General features: G+C 36.5%; 1 protein-coding gene across 1 annotated transcript in view; it reads left to right on the top strand.

Annotated features, from left to right (window-relative positions):
• The window catches only part of KHDRBS2 (KH RNA binding domain containing, signal transduction associated 2), a 609,605-nt gene that overhangs the window by 308,850 nt on the left and 284,966 nt on the right, over positions 1–15,789 (top strand). Inside the window, exon 4 of the mRNA XM_043591717.1 lies at positions 2,794–2,940. Within this exon, the coding sequence (XP_043447652.1) occupies positions 2,794–2,940 (147 nt within the window). The remainder of the gene's footprint in view (positions 1–2,793; positions 2,941–15,789) is intronic.

The following is a 15,789-nucleotide window of genomic DNA, read 5'->3' as shown; positions in this document are numbered from 1 at the left end:
TCATAATCTCACAGTTTGTGGGATCAAGCTCTGTGCTGACAGTGTGGGGACTGCCCGGGATTCTCTTTTTCCCTCTCTCTCTGCCCCTCTCCTGTTCTCTCTCTCTCTCTCTCTCTCTCTCTCTCTCAGAGTAAATAAATAAACTTTAAGCAAAAAAAGTTATCCTAATACATGAGTTCACATATAACACACCTGGAAGATAGAAAGTTTAGTTTTGAAAATAACCAGTAGTAGCTCACAATAGGTTTTGCTGTGTTAACTTTTCTCCTTTAAAGTCTTTATCATTGCTAACACTTACCTTACTGGATCCTGGCTGGAAACCTAATGGTTGACCTCCAGGAAGTTGCTTAATATCTAAGGACCTCAGCTTCCTCATCTGCTTGTATAAAGGGTGATTGAGGAGGTGAGAGGCAAATGTGCTTTTTAATAGTAAGTTACATTTTGTTCGTGAACATCAGCCTAATGGCTCAACTGCAGAGATACCTAGTTAGGCTCACTTTATTTGAAAACCTTTAAAATAAGTATCATAATTTTTGGGGTGCCTGGGTGGCTTAGTCAGTTAGGCGTCTGACTTCTGCTCGGGTCATGATCTCTGAGCTGTGCCGACAGCTCAGAGCCTGGAGTCTGCTTCAGATTCTGTGTCTCCCTCTTTCTGCCCTTCCACTACTCGCACTCCGTGTCTCTCAAAAATAAATAAACATTAACAATTTTTAAATGAGTATTGTAATTCATATATGAATGCCACACCTCTTAGTATTAAATGTGGCTAACAAGTAGTCCTTAATAACCAGTGGGAAATCAGCTTAGGAAGTATGGAGAAAGGGGCAGTATGAAGAATCCTCTGATTTAACCACCTCAACACCTAGGTACAAATGAAGCTGACCCCAGAGATAATGAGCAGCTTACCTCCCAGCAGAATCCAAAGAGGAAAGAAATGTGTACTATACCCTATGAGTGGTGTAGTTGTTCAGGCAATCGCTACTTCTCCCTAAACTGCGAAATGGGCACTAGGAAAACCCCTTTAAGTAAAAACTCCTAGTTAGCGATAGGAAGTGTGCTTAGGAGGGGTTCCTGGGTGGCTTAGTGGGTTAGACGTTGCACTCTTGATATGTTCTCAGGTCATGAGCTCACGGTTTGTGAATTCGAACCCCCATCAGGCTCTGTGCTGACAGCTCAGCTCATTCTCTTCCCTGCTCATTCTCTCTCTCTCAAAAATAAACATTAAAAAAAAAAGTGTGCTCAGGGACACTTGGAGAGTAGATTATTAGGCTGAAAGGTGTTACTGTTAGATTTGAGTGGGTGGGGCTGGACAGAAAAGCAGGGACACTGTCCCATCTCTTTCATGAGCTTCCCTGTATTGAAATGATGGAAGTTTCTTTTTTTTAAAGATTTTTTTTAATGTATTTTATTTACTGTGAAAGAGAGAGAGCATGAGTGGAATAGCAGCAGAGAGAGGGAGGGAGAGAGAGAATCCCAAGCAGGTTCCACACTGTTAGCACAGAGCCTGACTTGGGACTCGATCTTACAAATGGTGAGATCATGACCTGAGCTGAAATCGAGAGCTGGGCGCTTCACCAACTGAGCCACCCAGGAGCCCTGAAATGATGTTAGTTCCTAGTCAGATAAGCACATGAACATGGGTCATACAGTTACTTATTGGAAATCAATACCAAATTTGCCTTTATTTATCCAGTTTAGGTCTGTCCATGTTACTTTTCTAATTAATCCCCAAGTAAAGCTAAAAATTACTTTTTAGTTTTTATCATTAGATATTTAGTGAAACAACTACAAGTTTATTGGGGATAGGAGTCAAGAAAAGTAAAACATAATTAATATTATTTATGTTCACATTTTAACCGAAATTCTGCTTCCTTGAAACCCTAGAAAAATACAAATCTGGTTGCAAAAGGTGCCAGGTTTGAATCCCAAGTTTGCTGAAGCTGCTTAAGGTCTTTTAAACTCAGCTTCCTAATCTGAATTGTGAATAATGTGTAAGGTTATTGTGAGATTAGAGATGATACACATCAAATACCCAGCACACGTTAGCAAAGTATATGGAATTGTGTGCTGATTTGCTCTGTACCTGTGCTGTATTAATTGGGATACAATAATCGCTTGGGTACAGTACTAGAAAAAATCTGATCTAATAGAAATATGTTGTTGGTTAAGCGAGGATACATAGCTCATGCAGAATCAATGCCAACGTAATACTTAACCACCATCCTTTGAATATACTCCTATTGACCAAAATGCAGCAGCAAATGATTGAGAAGATGTGAGTATGAAGCTAGATGACAATCTGGGCCAGTGGGGACATAGCCTGGGATATAAACCTTGGTTTTCCACACTTTAATGGCGAGCAAGTAACCTTTTCACCACTTCTCAAAAACTGGCTAGAAAGTTCTGGTTTTCTCAAAGAACAGTTATAATCTTTAGTTTATTTTCTGAAAATTTTATTCATCACACACAAAAATAACCCTTTTCTTCCACAACTGAGTGTTGTACGCTGAAAAATTAATGGCATTTCTGTAACTTCTTTTCAGGGACTTAGCATTTTCATTTAGCTGATTAAAACCTATTGTAGATGATAATTATGCCAGCTTTTTAAAAAAAAATCATTCAAACACTCAAAAATGATTTTAAAATCTTTAAATGTACCAGATTTTTATTTCTCAGAGGGTTTCTACTTACAGAAAATTTGCTTAGATTATTCCCTTTTGTCATATTCTAAGTAAATGTTAAATCAGTGCAAAATGGGTGGATTTGTATTTCTAAAAATAACCTCTTTCACAGGAAGAAGAATTAAGGAAGAGTGGGGAAGCCAAGTATGCCCACTTGAGTGATGAACTTCATGTATTAATTGAAGTGTTTGCTCCACCTGGGGAAGCTTATTCACGAATGAGTCATGCACTGGAAGAGATTAAAAAATTCCTGGTTCCTGTAAGTGTCTTTCCTTTTTCGCAAAATTGTTTCTCATAAGCTTTTTAAAATGTGCCTTTGATATTCACTGACTTTCTAGACAGAAAGTCATACTGCAAACTAATTATTTGTTGAGTTGATAAGAAGGTAAAAAAAAAAATAGAATACAACAAATGCTTAGCGTAGGACCTGGCATGTTGTCATCACATAATGATGGTTTGACAGTGTCCTCAGTATATCACATGCCATACACCAGTTCATGGTTATGAAGAATAAGACAATTAACATAATTATATATATATAATTGAAGTTGTATACTTTTCTCTTGTGTCTTAATCACTTGGTAGTTGACATGTATTCTTGGCAATTTATAATTAATAGAGAAAGCAGGTGTAATGGGACAGGAGAGATTAAATATGTAATATTTGTAACAAGACAATGATGTTATTTGAAAATATCAAATGCATTCTTATCTGACATTATGCCAGGTGCTGACTCATTATAAAACACTATGTCAAATAATCAATATTAATACAGCCAGACATTTGTTGACCTCAAACAAAAATTGGGAAAATAAACTCATTGCGCTCTATGAGAGCACCAGAGAGCATTCATTTAGTAAGGCAGCAAATTCAGGGTTGCACATTGGATAGAATTCTCTACTGATTTTCTAAGAAATAGAGGAAGGTTAAATGAATGAAGCTTTTATAAAGGTTGACAATTTAGCATTCTAGGAAGAGGTCATTCAAATAGAAATCTTGGCATCAGGCTTAGAGCTGGGAATAGGATAATTGGAAGAGAATGCTGAGTAAAGTTTTCTGGAGTGCCTGGGCAGAAGTCTTTGGCAGAGGAAGAAGACAGTAGCTAAGATTAATCTGTTCAATGAAGGAACACTGTAGATTTCTAAAGTAAGCAATAAATTCAGAGGAAATGGTGGGTAAGATCCATTGATTGGCAGTGATTTTGAGAATGGGAAAAGAGAAGAAGAAAAACAGAATTTCAGAATGTAAAAACATCAATATCTAACCACATAATGTATTTATATGCTCAGTTTAAAAATTTCTTTCAAGGGGCGCCTGGGTGGCGCAGTCGGTTAAGCGTCCGACTTCAGCCAGGTCACGATCTCGCGGTCCATGAGTTCGAGCCCCGCATCAGGCTCTGGGCTGATGGCTCGGAGCCTGGAGCCTGTTTCTGATTCTGTGTCTCCCTCTCTCTCTGCCCCTCCCCCGTTCATGCTCTGTCTCTCTCTGTCCCAAAAATAAATAAAAACGTTGAAAAAAAAATAAAAATAAAAATTTCTTTCAAGACAAGGTTATAGAATAATCCCATACCACTCTGATTGTTCCCTAACTGTATATGCACACAGAATTTCTGCACAATTTATTATCTGGTGCTTATCAAAACACCTTCCTAAACAGATCCCATATTTCATAATCATAAGGATGCTATATTCTCTCTTCCATTTGCCTCCAAACTAAATGCCTAGCTGTTGGGTACACAACTTTCCTATATTTAGCTCAGATCAGACCTCTAGTGATATAGGTGGTGTAGGAAAAGGCTAAGACTACCGATATTACTAACTCATTTCATGCCTATAGACAGATAATTTAAATTCTCATAGCTTCAGCTTATTCATCTTTAAAAAGAAGATAGGGGCACCTGGGTGGCTCAGTCGGTTGGGCGTCCAACTTCAGCTCAGGTCATGATCTCACCATCTGTGGGTTTGAGACCTGCATCGGGATCTATGCTGACAGCTCAGAGCCTGGAGCCTGCTTAGGATTCTGTGTCTCCCTCTCTCTCTGCCCCTACCCCGCTCAAGCTCTGTCTCTGTCTCTCTCAAAAATAAATAAACATTAAAAAAATAATAAAAAAGTAAAAAATAAAAAAGATAATTATAAGTGATTGACCTCTATCACAGTTTTTATGAATATTAAATAGGGTAATGCATATGAAAGGACAGAAAATTATCAAGCACTATATAAATGGATGTTTTCAATCTGTTGTATTGTACTAGGTAGAATCTTGGGATAACTTTTTGAACTTATATGTAGAAATTTGAAGTTATATGTAGAAATTTGATGAAATATGTAAGATGAAATGCTATTTCATTGCTACATATATTTAGGTCCTAAGTTGTAGACTAGGTTATAACCCTATTTTACTATAAAAGCCAGTATTACATCTCACTTACCTTTTCAACCTTGTGATACCTGTAATCATTTCATTTGTAACTTATCCACTGAAATATATACTCCATGAGGGCAGGGCTGGTAGTGTCTGTCTTGTATTCCCATCATTCAGCATTGTGCATGGCACAACAATTATTTGTTTGAGAGTCTGACTGATGGAATGGCTGATTAATAGGCACCAGCAGTGATGCAGATATAAATAGCTATTTAGGTCAGGTTGGGGGAATAGTACCTCACAATTAAGATTCTCTCTCTGTACACATCCAGATGAAGACCAAAAATCTCACATTGGCTAGCGTGACCTGTTCCTGCCTGTCTCTGGGATTTTATCTCTGCCTGTCCAGCTGCTCACTTTCTGTGCTCCAGATATGCTGGCTTCTGTTCATCCTGTATTCCAGGCTCTCCAGGGTCACTCCTCACTAAGGCCTTTCAAGATTCTTCTCCAGAATACTGACACGCCTGTCATTCAGATCTCAGCTCACAAGTTAGCAATGCAGGAAATTCTTTCCTGACCACACGGTCCAAAGTAACCTCCCTACATTTGGACAGTCCTATTATATTTTGTTCACAATACCACTGGCTGCCTGATTTAACAGTGCAATTCACTGTTTTGTTATGCTTTAGCTCTCTTTGCCTACTTATTTTCCTCATAGCTCTTATAAACTATTATACATATATATAATACATATATTATATATATATATACACACACACATATATTACTTATTTGTTTATTATTGGTTTTCCTGCTAAAATATAAATGTCATTAGGGCAGATATTGTCTAGTTTCACTGCTTTATTCTCTTATTTTGAACAATGCCAGGCATGTGGAAAGTAAATAAATATTTTTTAGAGGTGCCTGGGTGGCTCAGTGGGCTAAGCATGTTGGTTTCTGCTCAGGTCATGATCTCAAGGTTCGTGAGTTCAAGCCCCACATTGGTCTCTGTGCTGACAGTGTGATTCTCTCTCTCCCTCTCTCTGCCCCCCCCCCCACTTGTGCTGTCTCTGTCTTTTTCAAAAATAAATGAATAAACTTAAATTTTTATTTTATTTTATTTTATTTTTTAATATAATTTATTGACAAATTGGTTTTCATACAACACCCAGTGCTCACCCCAACAAATGCCCTCCTCAATGCCCATCACCCACTTTCCCCTCTTCCCCACCCCCCATCAACATTCAGTTTATTCTCAGTATCCAAGGGTCTTTTATGGTTTGCCTCCCTCCCTCTCTGTAACTTTTTTCCCCCTTCCACTCCCCCATGGTCTTCTGTTAAGTTTCTCAAGATCCACCTATGAGTGAAAATGTATCTGTCTTTCTCTGACTGACTTATTTCATTTAGCATAACAACAATAGCCAAAGTATGGAAAGAGCCTAAACGTCTATCTAACTGACGAATGGATAAAGAAGATGTGGTTTATATATATAATAGAATACTACTTGGCAATAAAAAAACAATTTTAATACATAAATATTTTTATAAGGGTGAATGGGTGAATAAATGATGGAATGAATAAGCTTTTAAAAAATAAATAACCTGGGGCTCCTGGGTGACTCAATGGGTTAAGTGTCTGACTTCAGGTCACGTCATGATCTCACAGGTTGTGGGTTCAAGCCCCGCATCAGACCCTGTGCTGACAGCTCAGAGCCTGGAGCCTGCTTCAGATTCTGTGTCTCCCTCTCTCTCTGCCCCTCCCCAACTCATGCTCTGTCTCTATCTCTCAAAAATAAACATTAAAAAAATTTTTTTAAATAAATAACTCTTCTGATATCTCTCAATGTTGTATTAGCAGATTTTACAATCAGTGAAAGTCCTTCTACTTGATAAATTTTTCCCATTTGCCTTGTTTACCTTAGCACCAGGCAAAGGATGGCGACTGTCTACTTCATCCTTCACCATAACCAGAGGAGGCAAACATGAACAACCAGTTCTTTTGTTATTATAAAAAATTACTTGGTGATCCAAGTTTCTTTTGACATTGATATTAAAGTCTACAGAAATGCTAACATATCAGGACATTAAAATTTACCAATATAGGAGGTGAAGAATTATAGCCAGTCAGAGGCATGCTAGAACTACCTAGAAAGCTAATGTAGACTAAGATACTTGAGTCCCACTGCCATCTAATTCTCTATGAAATGGAGTGTCTTTCCATGGTCAGAGTTTTTATATTCCTCCCCCACCCCAACATTTCTTTTCTTTTTTTTATTTTGAGAGAGAGAGAGAGAGAGAGAGAGAGAGAGAGAGAGAGGGAATGAGTAGAGGAGGGGCAGAGAGAGAAGGAGAGAGAATCTCAAGCAGATTCCACACTCATTGCAGAGCCTGACGCAAGGCTCGATCGCACGACCCTGAGATCATGACCTGAGCCAAAATCAAGAGTCATACACTCAACTGACTGAGCCACCCGGGTACCCCCCACCCCAACATTTACCCAGTGTGCCCTATATCCAGAGTTTGTAATTGTCCAAGACTGCTGACTTGAGAACATACAACTCCTCATGAAATGTCTGCATGTTGTAAGATGTTGCAAAGCAACAGAGTTTTAGTACTTTAAATGAATTGTTAAAAGGCAAAATAATTATTATTACCTTGGGAGAAAATTTCTAACTTGTTGATTTCCATCTAGTTACTAGTCTTATCAAAACAAGTTGAGAGGCAGGTCAATAAAACATCAATAAATTGCATTTTCCTAATTTTAAGTCTCTAATACTTTGAGCAGATACTCTATTAAACTTTTCATCTATTGCTAATTTTTCTTACAAATACAGATTAGGCAAATTAAATTGATTGACAAATAGTGACAAAAAGCATATAAAATCCTAAACTAATATATGTTTCAATAATGTTAATGCCCTTCTCTTCCCTTATAGTGTATAAAGGGGTAAACAAATATTGTCCTTATTATTATTAGTAGTAGTAGTACTTTCTTTTATGTTCAGGCACTAAGACTGCCGCGTATGGTTGTGCCTTGCCCAATGCTAGGGGACAACATTTACATTGTAGTTTGCGAATGAGACCCCCTGTTATCCTTGAATTCAACTTCCCTTTTTCCAACCCTAGTCATCAGATTTCCTTAAAATAATGATGCTGTATTTCATTTTCCTAAATCAGTTAAATCACCTTCAAATAAGTTGAATTAGGAAGTTTTACTTGTGCTTAATAATCAACTTGTGATTGAAGCATAGTACATTGTCTCATAATTAGAATTTATGAAGTTTCAGCAAATTCTGCTCATTGAATGTGAGTTCATTCATTCATATTTTGTTTTTTGGTTTTTTTTTTTTGATGTTTATTTATTTTGAGAGAAAGAGAGAGAAAGAACACACCAGAGCAGGAGAGGGGCAGTGAGAGAGGGAAAGAGAGAAAATCCCAAGCAGGCTCTGCACTGACAGCATTGAGCCCAACGTGGGGCTTGAACTCATGACCCGTGAGACCATGACCTGAGCCAAAGTTGGAAGCTCAACTGATGAAGCTACCCAGGTGCCCCCATTCTTTCATAGAAAAGATGAAAGGATGGGTTTCCACACAAACAGGAAATTAGATTTGTGTCAGAGGTAACAAAGAGATTACTTTGTTACCAGCTCAAGAGTTAGTTGTTGACAGAATTAAGAGATCACAATATTCATTTCTACCAAGCCTGGTCATGGCCTCAGAATCTTTCTCAGTGCAGTATGCTAAACATCACTATAATATTAACAGAGCTGACAGAATTTGAAAGTCTTTGTCATACCTGGAATATGCCTTTAATGATCATTATTAGAAATTTGTATCATTTAAAGAAAAAGCATTATACATACATATATATATATATGCACATATATATATAAAGATAGATAGAATAGACTACAACATAGACTACATTATATTGTACATTAGTAAAGAATAGAATATATTAAAACAATGCAACATAGAAAAAAATGCATCATTCCAGGTTATTTCTTTCCTGCATCAGATTGGATGTATGTCTTGGTGACAGTAGTGATTCTCAAAATGGGGCAATTATCATTTATGGTTTGAGATTAGAAACCTGTGTAGGAAACCTCTCAGGAATGTGACTATGGAGGAAAAGTAAATTCTTTCCATCTTTGTAGAAAAAGCAAAGAGAGGATATTCTTGCCTTCTCTTCCTCAAAAACTATAATCCTAGCTCTGACATGGGAAAATGGCACTGATTGCTTAATATTAACAATCATACAGGAAAGCAAATAAAAGGAAAATAGAAAAGAAAAGAAAAGCAGGGCATTTTTCAATCTAGGAGATAGAATATCTAAAACTTTCATGCATTGAAAAAAATTTTATAAAATTTTGAAAGATTATAAACCTAAGAATGTGTCCCTGAAATGCATGTTATAATTTGATAAAAAGTGGTAATTTGGTCACAGTCTTTTATACAAGTGAATATGTAGGGAAAATGATGCATTAAGTAAAAACCCACCAGTCAACAAAAGTACCGTTGGTAGTTGGCAAGACCTATAGACAAGGTGGGGGATGGCAGCTACATTTTGCCTGGCTGATGACAGCAGTTCAGCTTGTATAGCAACAACATCCTATAGGCAAGATAATGATCAGTAAGGGAATAAAAAAATAAAATTCAATGCAGAGAAGGAAACAGAGTCCACACCTGGGTATCATTTCTTCATTGTTGTGGTGGTTGTTAAAATGTTGTCAAGAGGTTCCTCAAATTACTCCCTTCAAAACCAGTTAATTCTCTTTTCTCTCTCATAATAGTGTGGCAACTGATAGCACTAAGCACAAAGCCACATGTATTTATGTAATTATTATTTGCTCAGAAATTGTAATGCCTCCGATTTCGAATCCAAGAGACCACCAAGGAGCTGATACCGATGCAAATGCACGAGGGTTTATTTGCAAGCTCGAGCTTGGGCCCAAGTATACCCGACACAGCGGAGCAGGGACTTGGACCCCTAGGTTAAGAGGCGTAGCAGTTTTATAGGGGCCAGTGGCCAATGAGATTGTAACACACACAGAAAGTTGCATAGTCATGCCAGTCCACATGCAGGTGGCCAATTGAATTACAATTTACCCTATAATAACTGTTTGAACTAGCCTATCACTCTGGTCAGAATTGGCGCGCAAGTTTGGCGAGCAAAAGGCGGGGTTTACATTCTTTGGCGGTTAGGGGTTCTGCATTCCTAAATGAGCCAGTTTCCAGTAAGGGTGTGCTCAGCGGCTTGACTAGGGTGGGGGAGTGTCTTAAGCAATAAGCAGGTCATGTGGGGGTTATACATGAGATGGTGGGTGTAGCACAAACTGGAGTTAGTCTTGCTCTGCTTGTCCAGGGGTAGGGGATTTTTGTTAAATTCCTTGGATCCCACAAAATGTTTCCTGTATTGCTGTAGTACTAGGATCATATTCTGATTATTTTTGGAGAAATTTATAATCATCTAACATTAAGTATTTCTCCTTATCTGGTAAGTTGTAATAGATAATACAGACCTATGACTTAGAAAATAATTAAAATTATTACTTGTTCTTAGAACAGAACTAATAATTTTTTTTAATTTTTTTTTCAACGTTTATTTTTGGGACAGAGAGAGACAGAGCATGAACAGGGGAGGGGCAGAGAGAGAGGGAGACACAGAATCGGAAACAGGCTCCAGGCTCTGAGCCATCAGCCCAGAGCCCGACGCAGGGCTCGAACTCGCGGACCGCAAGATCGTGACCTGGCTGAAGTCGGACGCTTAACCGACTGCGCCATCCAGGCGCCTCAATAATTTTTATTATGTAATTATAACATTAATTATAATAACATAATTAATAAGAATAACATTGTAATAACACAGTTTATTATTGTTGTTGCTGAAACCAGGGCCACTTTACTATTGCTAATTGGCATAAACTGAAAGACAGATAAAAAGAAGAGTGGATAATTATTTGAGTTTGATTTTCCACAAACCCTAATACAAGTATCTTCTTACTCTTCATGATACAAATAATCAAATGTTCACTTTATGAATCTAGGGTAGGATGTGATCATCTCCTTTCTATCTTAAGAAACAATTTGTCACTATTTCTGGTCTCATTTGATGTCAGGGATCTGAATTCTCCAAACCCATTGTTTTTAGGAGTTTTTATTATTTTTTAAATGCCCTGCATTCTTCTCTTGTTTCTATCATCACCTTGGTTTCAACTTGATGATTTACTCCTTCCCCATTAACTGACATTAAATCACAATAATTGCTTTTGCAATTCCAAGTTTAGTCATTAACATGAAGGCTTAGCAACATTCCTAAGCTTATTTGTGTTATTAAAGATATGTGATTCCTAAGGATACAGGTTTAATCTCCAAGGCAAAAAATCTTTACCTCTTAACTTCATCTGATTCTTATTAGTATAAGGAAATTTGTAGACGATCAAATAAAAATTTTATATTATATTCAGAACATTTACTGAATGTTAATCCTACATTTGTACACAGGTACATAACAAACATATGCCAACACTGACCTGCAAGTACTTTTAGAGATGGCAACAACTTTAAAAGACTCGTGACTATTGAAGAATTTGGTACAAAAAAAAAAAAGAATCCAGGGAGAAAAGTAGCTCAAAAATCAGAATCTGTTAAATAAAGTATATAATTTTTAGCTGAAGAGTATAAATAAGTAATATCAATGGTCTAATCAATGCAAGGCAGAAGGTTTGTTTAAATACAATTCAACAAATATTTCTGAATGTCAAATATATGCTAGGCATGATTCTAGGAATTTGTCTCACATCAGTCACTGCCCCTGTGGAATTTATGGAAGCTATTTTCAAGATTTAAAAGATAAATATTATGGAGACGTATTTAAGAGAGAATGGAAAATGGGAGACCAGATTGGATAATAAGGACAATAGGGACAGTAGTAATGACAGACCAGGCAATGTTGATCAAAAAGAAAGTGTTAATTCTAGAGTCAAGAAAAAATGAGAATTGTTTCCTAGGAGGGGTTCAAGATGACAGTGTAGGAAGATCCTGAGCTCACAGTCTCCTATGGACACAACAGATTTATCACAACATATGGAATAATTTACTCAGAAAAATATCTGAAACCTGGATGACTGATGCTTCCACAACAAAGCACAAAGGGTGGTGTCAAAATGGTTAGGAGAGGCAGAGACACAGTCTTGCCAGGAAAAATCGCACTCTAGGCATAACAATCCACAATTAGGAGAGATCTCAAAAATGCAGACATTTTCCTTGAGAAGTGAAGGTCTGTGCTCCACGTCAAGCACTCCCACCCCTAGATTTTGTTCAGGACAGATGAGCCCCCCAAAACCTACAGGCAGTTGTCCAAGAAAGCAATAGAACTGTAGGAAATGGAGAACCCACTCTTAAAGGGCTCACACATAGACTGACTCATCCCAGGACTTAGCATAAAAATGCAAACTGGATAAGCACTTGTCCCATGTGTGAAGGACAACTACTTACTAATCTTGGGGTGTCTGCTGATGAAGCAGGAGCTTGTTGGAACTCTCTCTGGGACAGAGACACTAGCATATGCCATTTTTGTGATCTCATGCTAACTTGCTAATGCTGGCACTGGCAGGCGCCATTTTGGAACTTTCCTCTAGCCTGATACTGCTGTGAGATATGGTTCTTGGAAAAGATAAACAAAAGTGACAAACTTTTAGTTACACTCACCAGTAAAAATAGAGAGGACTCAAATAAAATCAGATGTGAAAGTTACAACTTTATCACAGAAGTACAAAGAATCATAAGAAACTACTACAATTATATGCCAACAAATCAGACAAATAGATAAATTCCTAGAAACACACAATCCTCCCAGACTGAACCATGAAGTAACAAAAAATACGAATAGGCCAATTTCTAACAGAGAGATAAAATCCGATCAAAAATTTCTCAACAAGTAAAAGTCCCAAGATCAGACAGTAGCACTGATGAATTCATTCAAAGACTTAATATTTATCTACCTCAAATTCTTCCAAAAAATTGAGGAGAAAACAATGCCTCTAAATCCAAGTTTTGAGGCCAGCATTACTCTGATACCAAACTAGACAAGGACACACACACACACACACACACACACACACACAAAGAAGAAGAAAGAAAGAAAATTACAGGCCAGTATCCCCGATGAACATAGATGTGAAAATCCTCAACAAAATATTAGCAAACCTAATTCAGCAGTACATTAAAGGGATCATACACCATGATCAAAGGGGATTTATTCTAGGGATGCAAGGATGGTTTGACATCTGTAAATCAATCAGTGTGATATTTCATGTTAACAACAACAAAAAAAGATAAAAATCATATGACAAGCTCAGTAGATGCAGAAATAGATTTTGACAAAATTCAATATCCATTTATGATAAAAACTCTTAACAAATGGGTATAGAGGCAAACTTCCTAAACATAATATAGGCCATATATGACATATCCACAGCTAACATCATACTCTGGTGAAAAACTGACCGTTTTTCCTTGAAGATGAGGAATAAGACGAGGATGCCTGTTCTTGCCACTTTTATTCAACATAGTATTGGAAGACCTAGCCACAGGAATAAGACAGGAAAGTGAAATAAAAGTCATCCAAAGCAGAAAGGAAAGGAAAAACTCACTATTTGCAAACAACATGGTACTGTATATAGACAACCCTAAAGTCTTCACCAAAAAAAAAAAAAAAAAAATGTTAGAACTAATAAATGAATTCAGCAAAGTTGTAGGATACAAAACCAATATACACTAATAATAAGCTATTATATAATTACATATATATGGTTATAAATATAATATATATAATAGCGTATATGTATAATATATATTTATAATAGTGTATATAATTATATATACTAATAACAAGCTATAAGAAAGAGAAATTACGAAAGCAAGTCTATTGACAGTTTCATTATAAAGAATAAGTACCTAAGAATAAATTTAACCAAGGAGGTGAAATATCTGTACTTAAAACTCTAAGACACAGATGAGATAAATTAAAGACATAATAAATGGAAAGATATCCTGTGCTCGTATATTGGAAGAATTAATATTGTTAAAATGTTCATACTACCTAAAGCAATCTACAAATTCAGTGCAATCCCTGTCAAAATTCCAATTGCATTTTTCACAGAAGTCGAGGAAAGAATTTTAAAATTTGTATGGAGCTGCAGAAGATTCCAATACCCAAAGCAATCTTGAAAAAGAATAACAAAGCTAGAGGTATCATACTCCCTGATTTCAAACTATACTACAAAGCTGTAGTAATCAAAACAGTATGGTATTGGCATAAAAACAGATAGATAAGTGGAATAGAATTGAGATCCCTGAAAAACAAACAAACCACAAACATATGAACAATTAATTTACAACAAAGGAGCCAAGAACATCAAATGGTGAAAGGGCAATCTCTTTAATAAATGGGGCTGGGAAAACTGGACAGTTATATACAAAAGAATGAAATCTGGTCACTGGCTTACATCATATTCAAAAATTAACTCAAAATGGATTAAAGACTTGAATGTAAGACCAATATACATAAATTCCTAGAAGAAGTGGTAAGCTTCTTGACATCAGTCTAAGCAACATGTTTGTGGATCTGACTCCAAAGGCAAGGCAAACAGATGTAAAGGTAAATGAATGGCACTATTTCAAACTAAAAAACTTATGCACAGCAAAGGAAACTATCAAAATGAAAAAGCAAAATGAAAAGACAACCTATTAAATGGGAGAAAATATTTGCAAGTCATATGTCTTATAAGGAACTGATCTCCAAAGTATATGAGGAACTCATATAACTCAACAACAAAAAACAAACAAACAAAGAAACAACCATATCAAAAAATGGACAGAGGATCCGAATAGACATTTTCCCAAAGAAGACATACAGATAGTCAACAGGCACATTAAAAGATGTTAAACATCACTAATTGTTAGGAAATTCAAATTAAAACCATAATGAGATACAACCTCACACCTGTTAGAATGACTTATCAAACAGACAAGAAATAACAACTTTTGGAGAGGATGTGGAGAACAGAGAACCTTCATGCACTGTTAGTGGGAATGTAAATTAGTATAGTCCATATGGAAAACAGTATGGAGATTTCTGAAAATATTAAGAATAGATCTACCATATGATGCTGTTATTCCACTTCTGAGAATTTATCTAAAGAATGTGAAAATACTAATTGGAAGAGATATATGCATCTCTATGTTTATTGCAGCATTATTTACAATAGCCAAGACACAGAAACAACTGCAGTGTTCATTCATGAATGAATGGATAAAGGGAATGTATTATATTTATATATAATGGAGTACTACTCAGCTATAAAGAAGGATGAAATTTTGCCTTTTGCAACAACCTGGGTGGACCTGGAGTGTATGGTGTTAGCTGAAATAAGTCAGATGGAAAAAGACAAATACCAGAGGATTTCACTCATATGTGGAATCTGGAAAACAAAACAGATAAGCAAACAAAACAATACAAAAACTCACAGATAGAACAGATTGTTACCAGAGTGGAAGGATGTTGTTAGGTGGGAAAAATGTGTGAAGGGGGCCAATTGTATGGTGATGGATGGTAATTACACCTGTGGTAGTGATCACTTTGCAGTATATACATTTATCAAATTACAGTGTTGTATACCTGAAACTTATACAATGTTATATTCCAGTTGATCTCAATTTTTAAAAAAAAGGAAAATCAATTGC

This window comes from Prionailurus bengalensis, chromosome B2, assembly GCF_016509475.1.
Source record: "Prionailurus bengalensis isolate Pbe53 chromosome B2, Fcat_Pben_1.1_paternal_pri, whole genome shotgun sequence".
In the NCBI taxonomy this organism is placed as follows: domain Eukaryota; kingdom Metazoa; phylum Chordata; class Mammalia; order Carnivora; family Felidae; genus Prionailurus; species Prionailurus bengalensis.
Note: the sequence above shows the minus strand (reverse complement) of the source record. Positions and strands in the feature narration are given on the sequence as shown.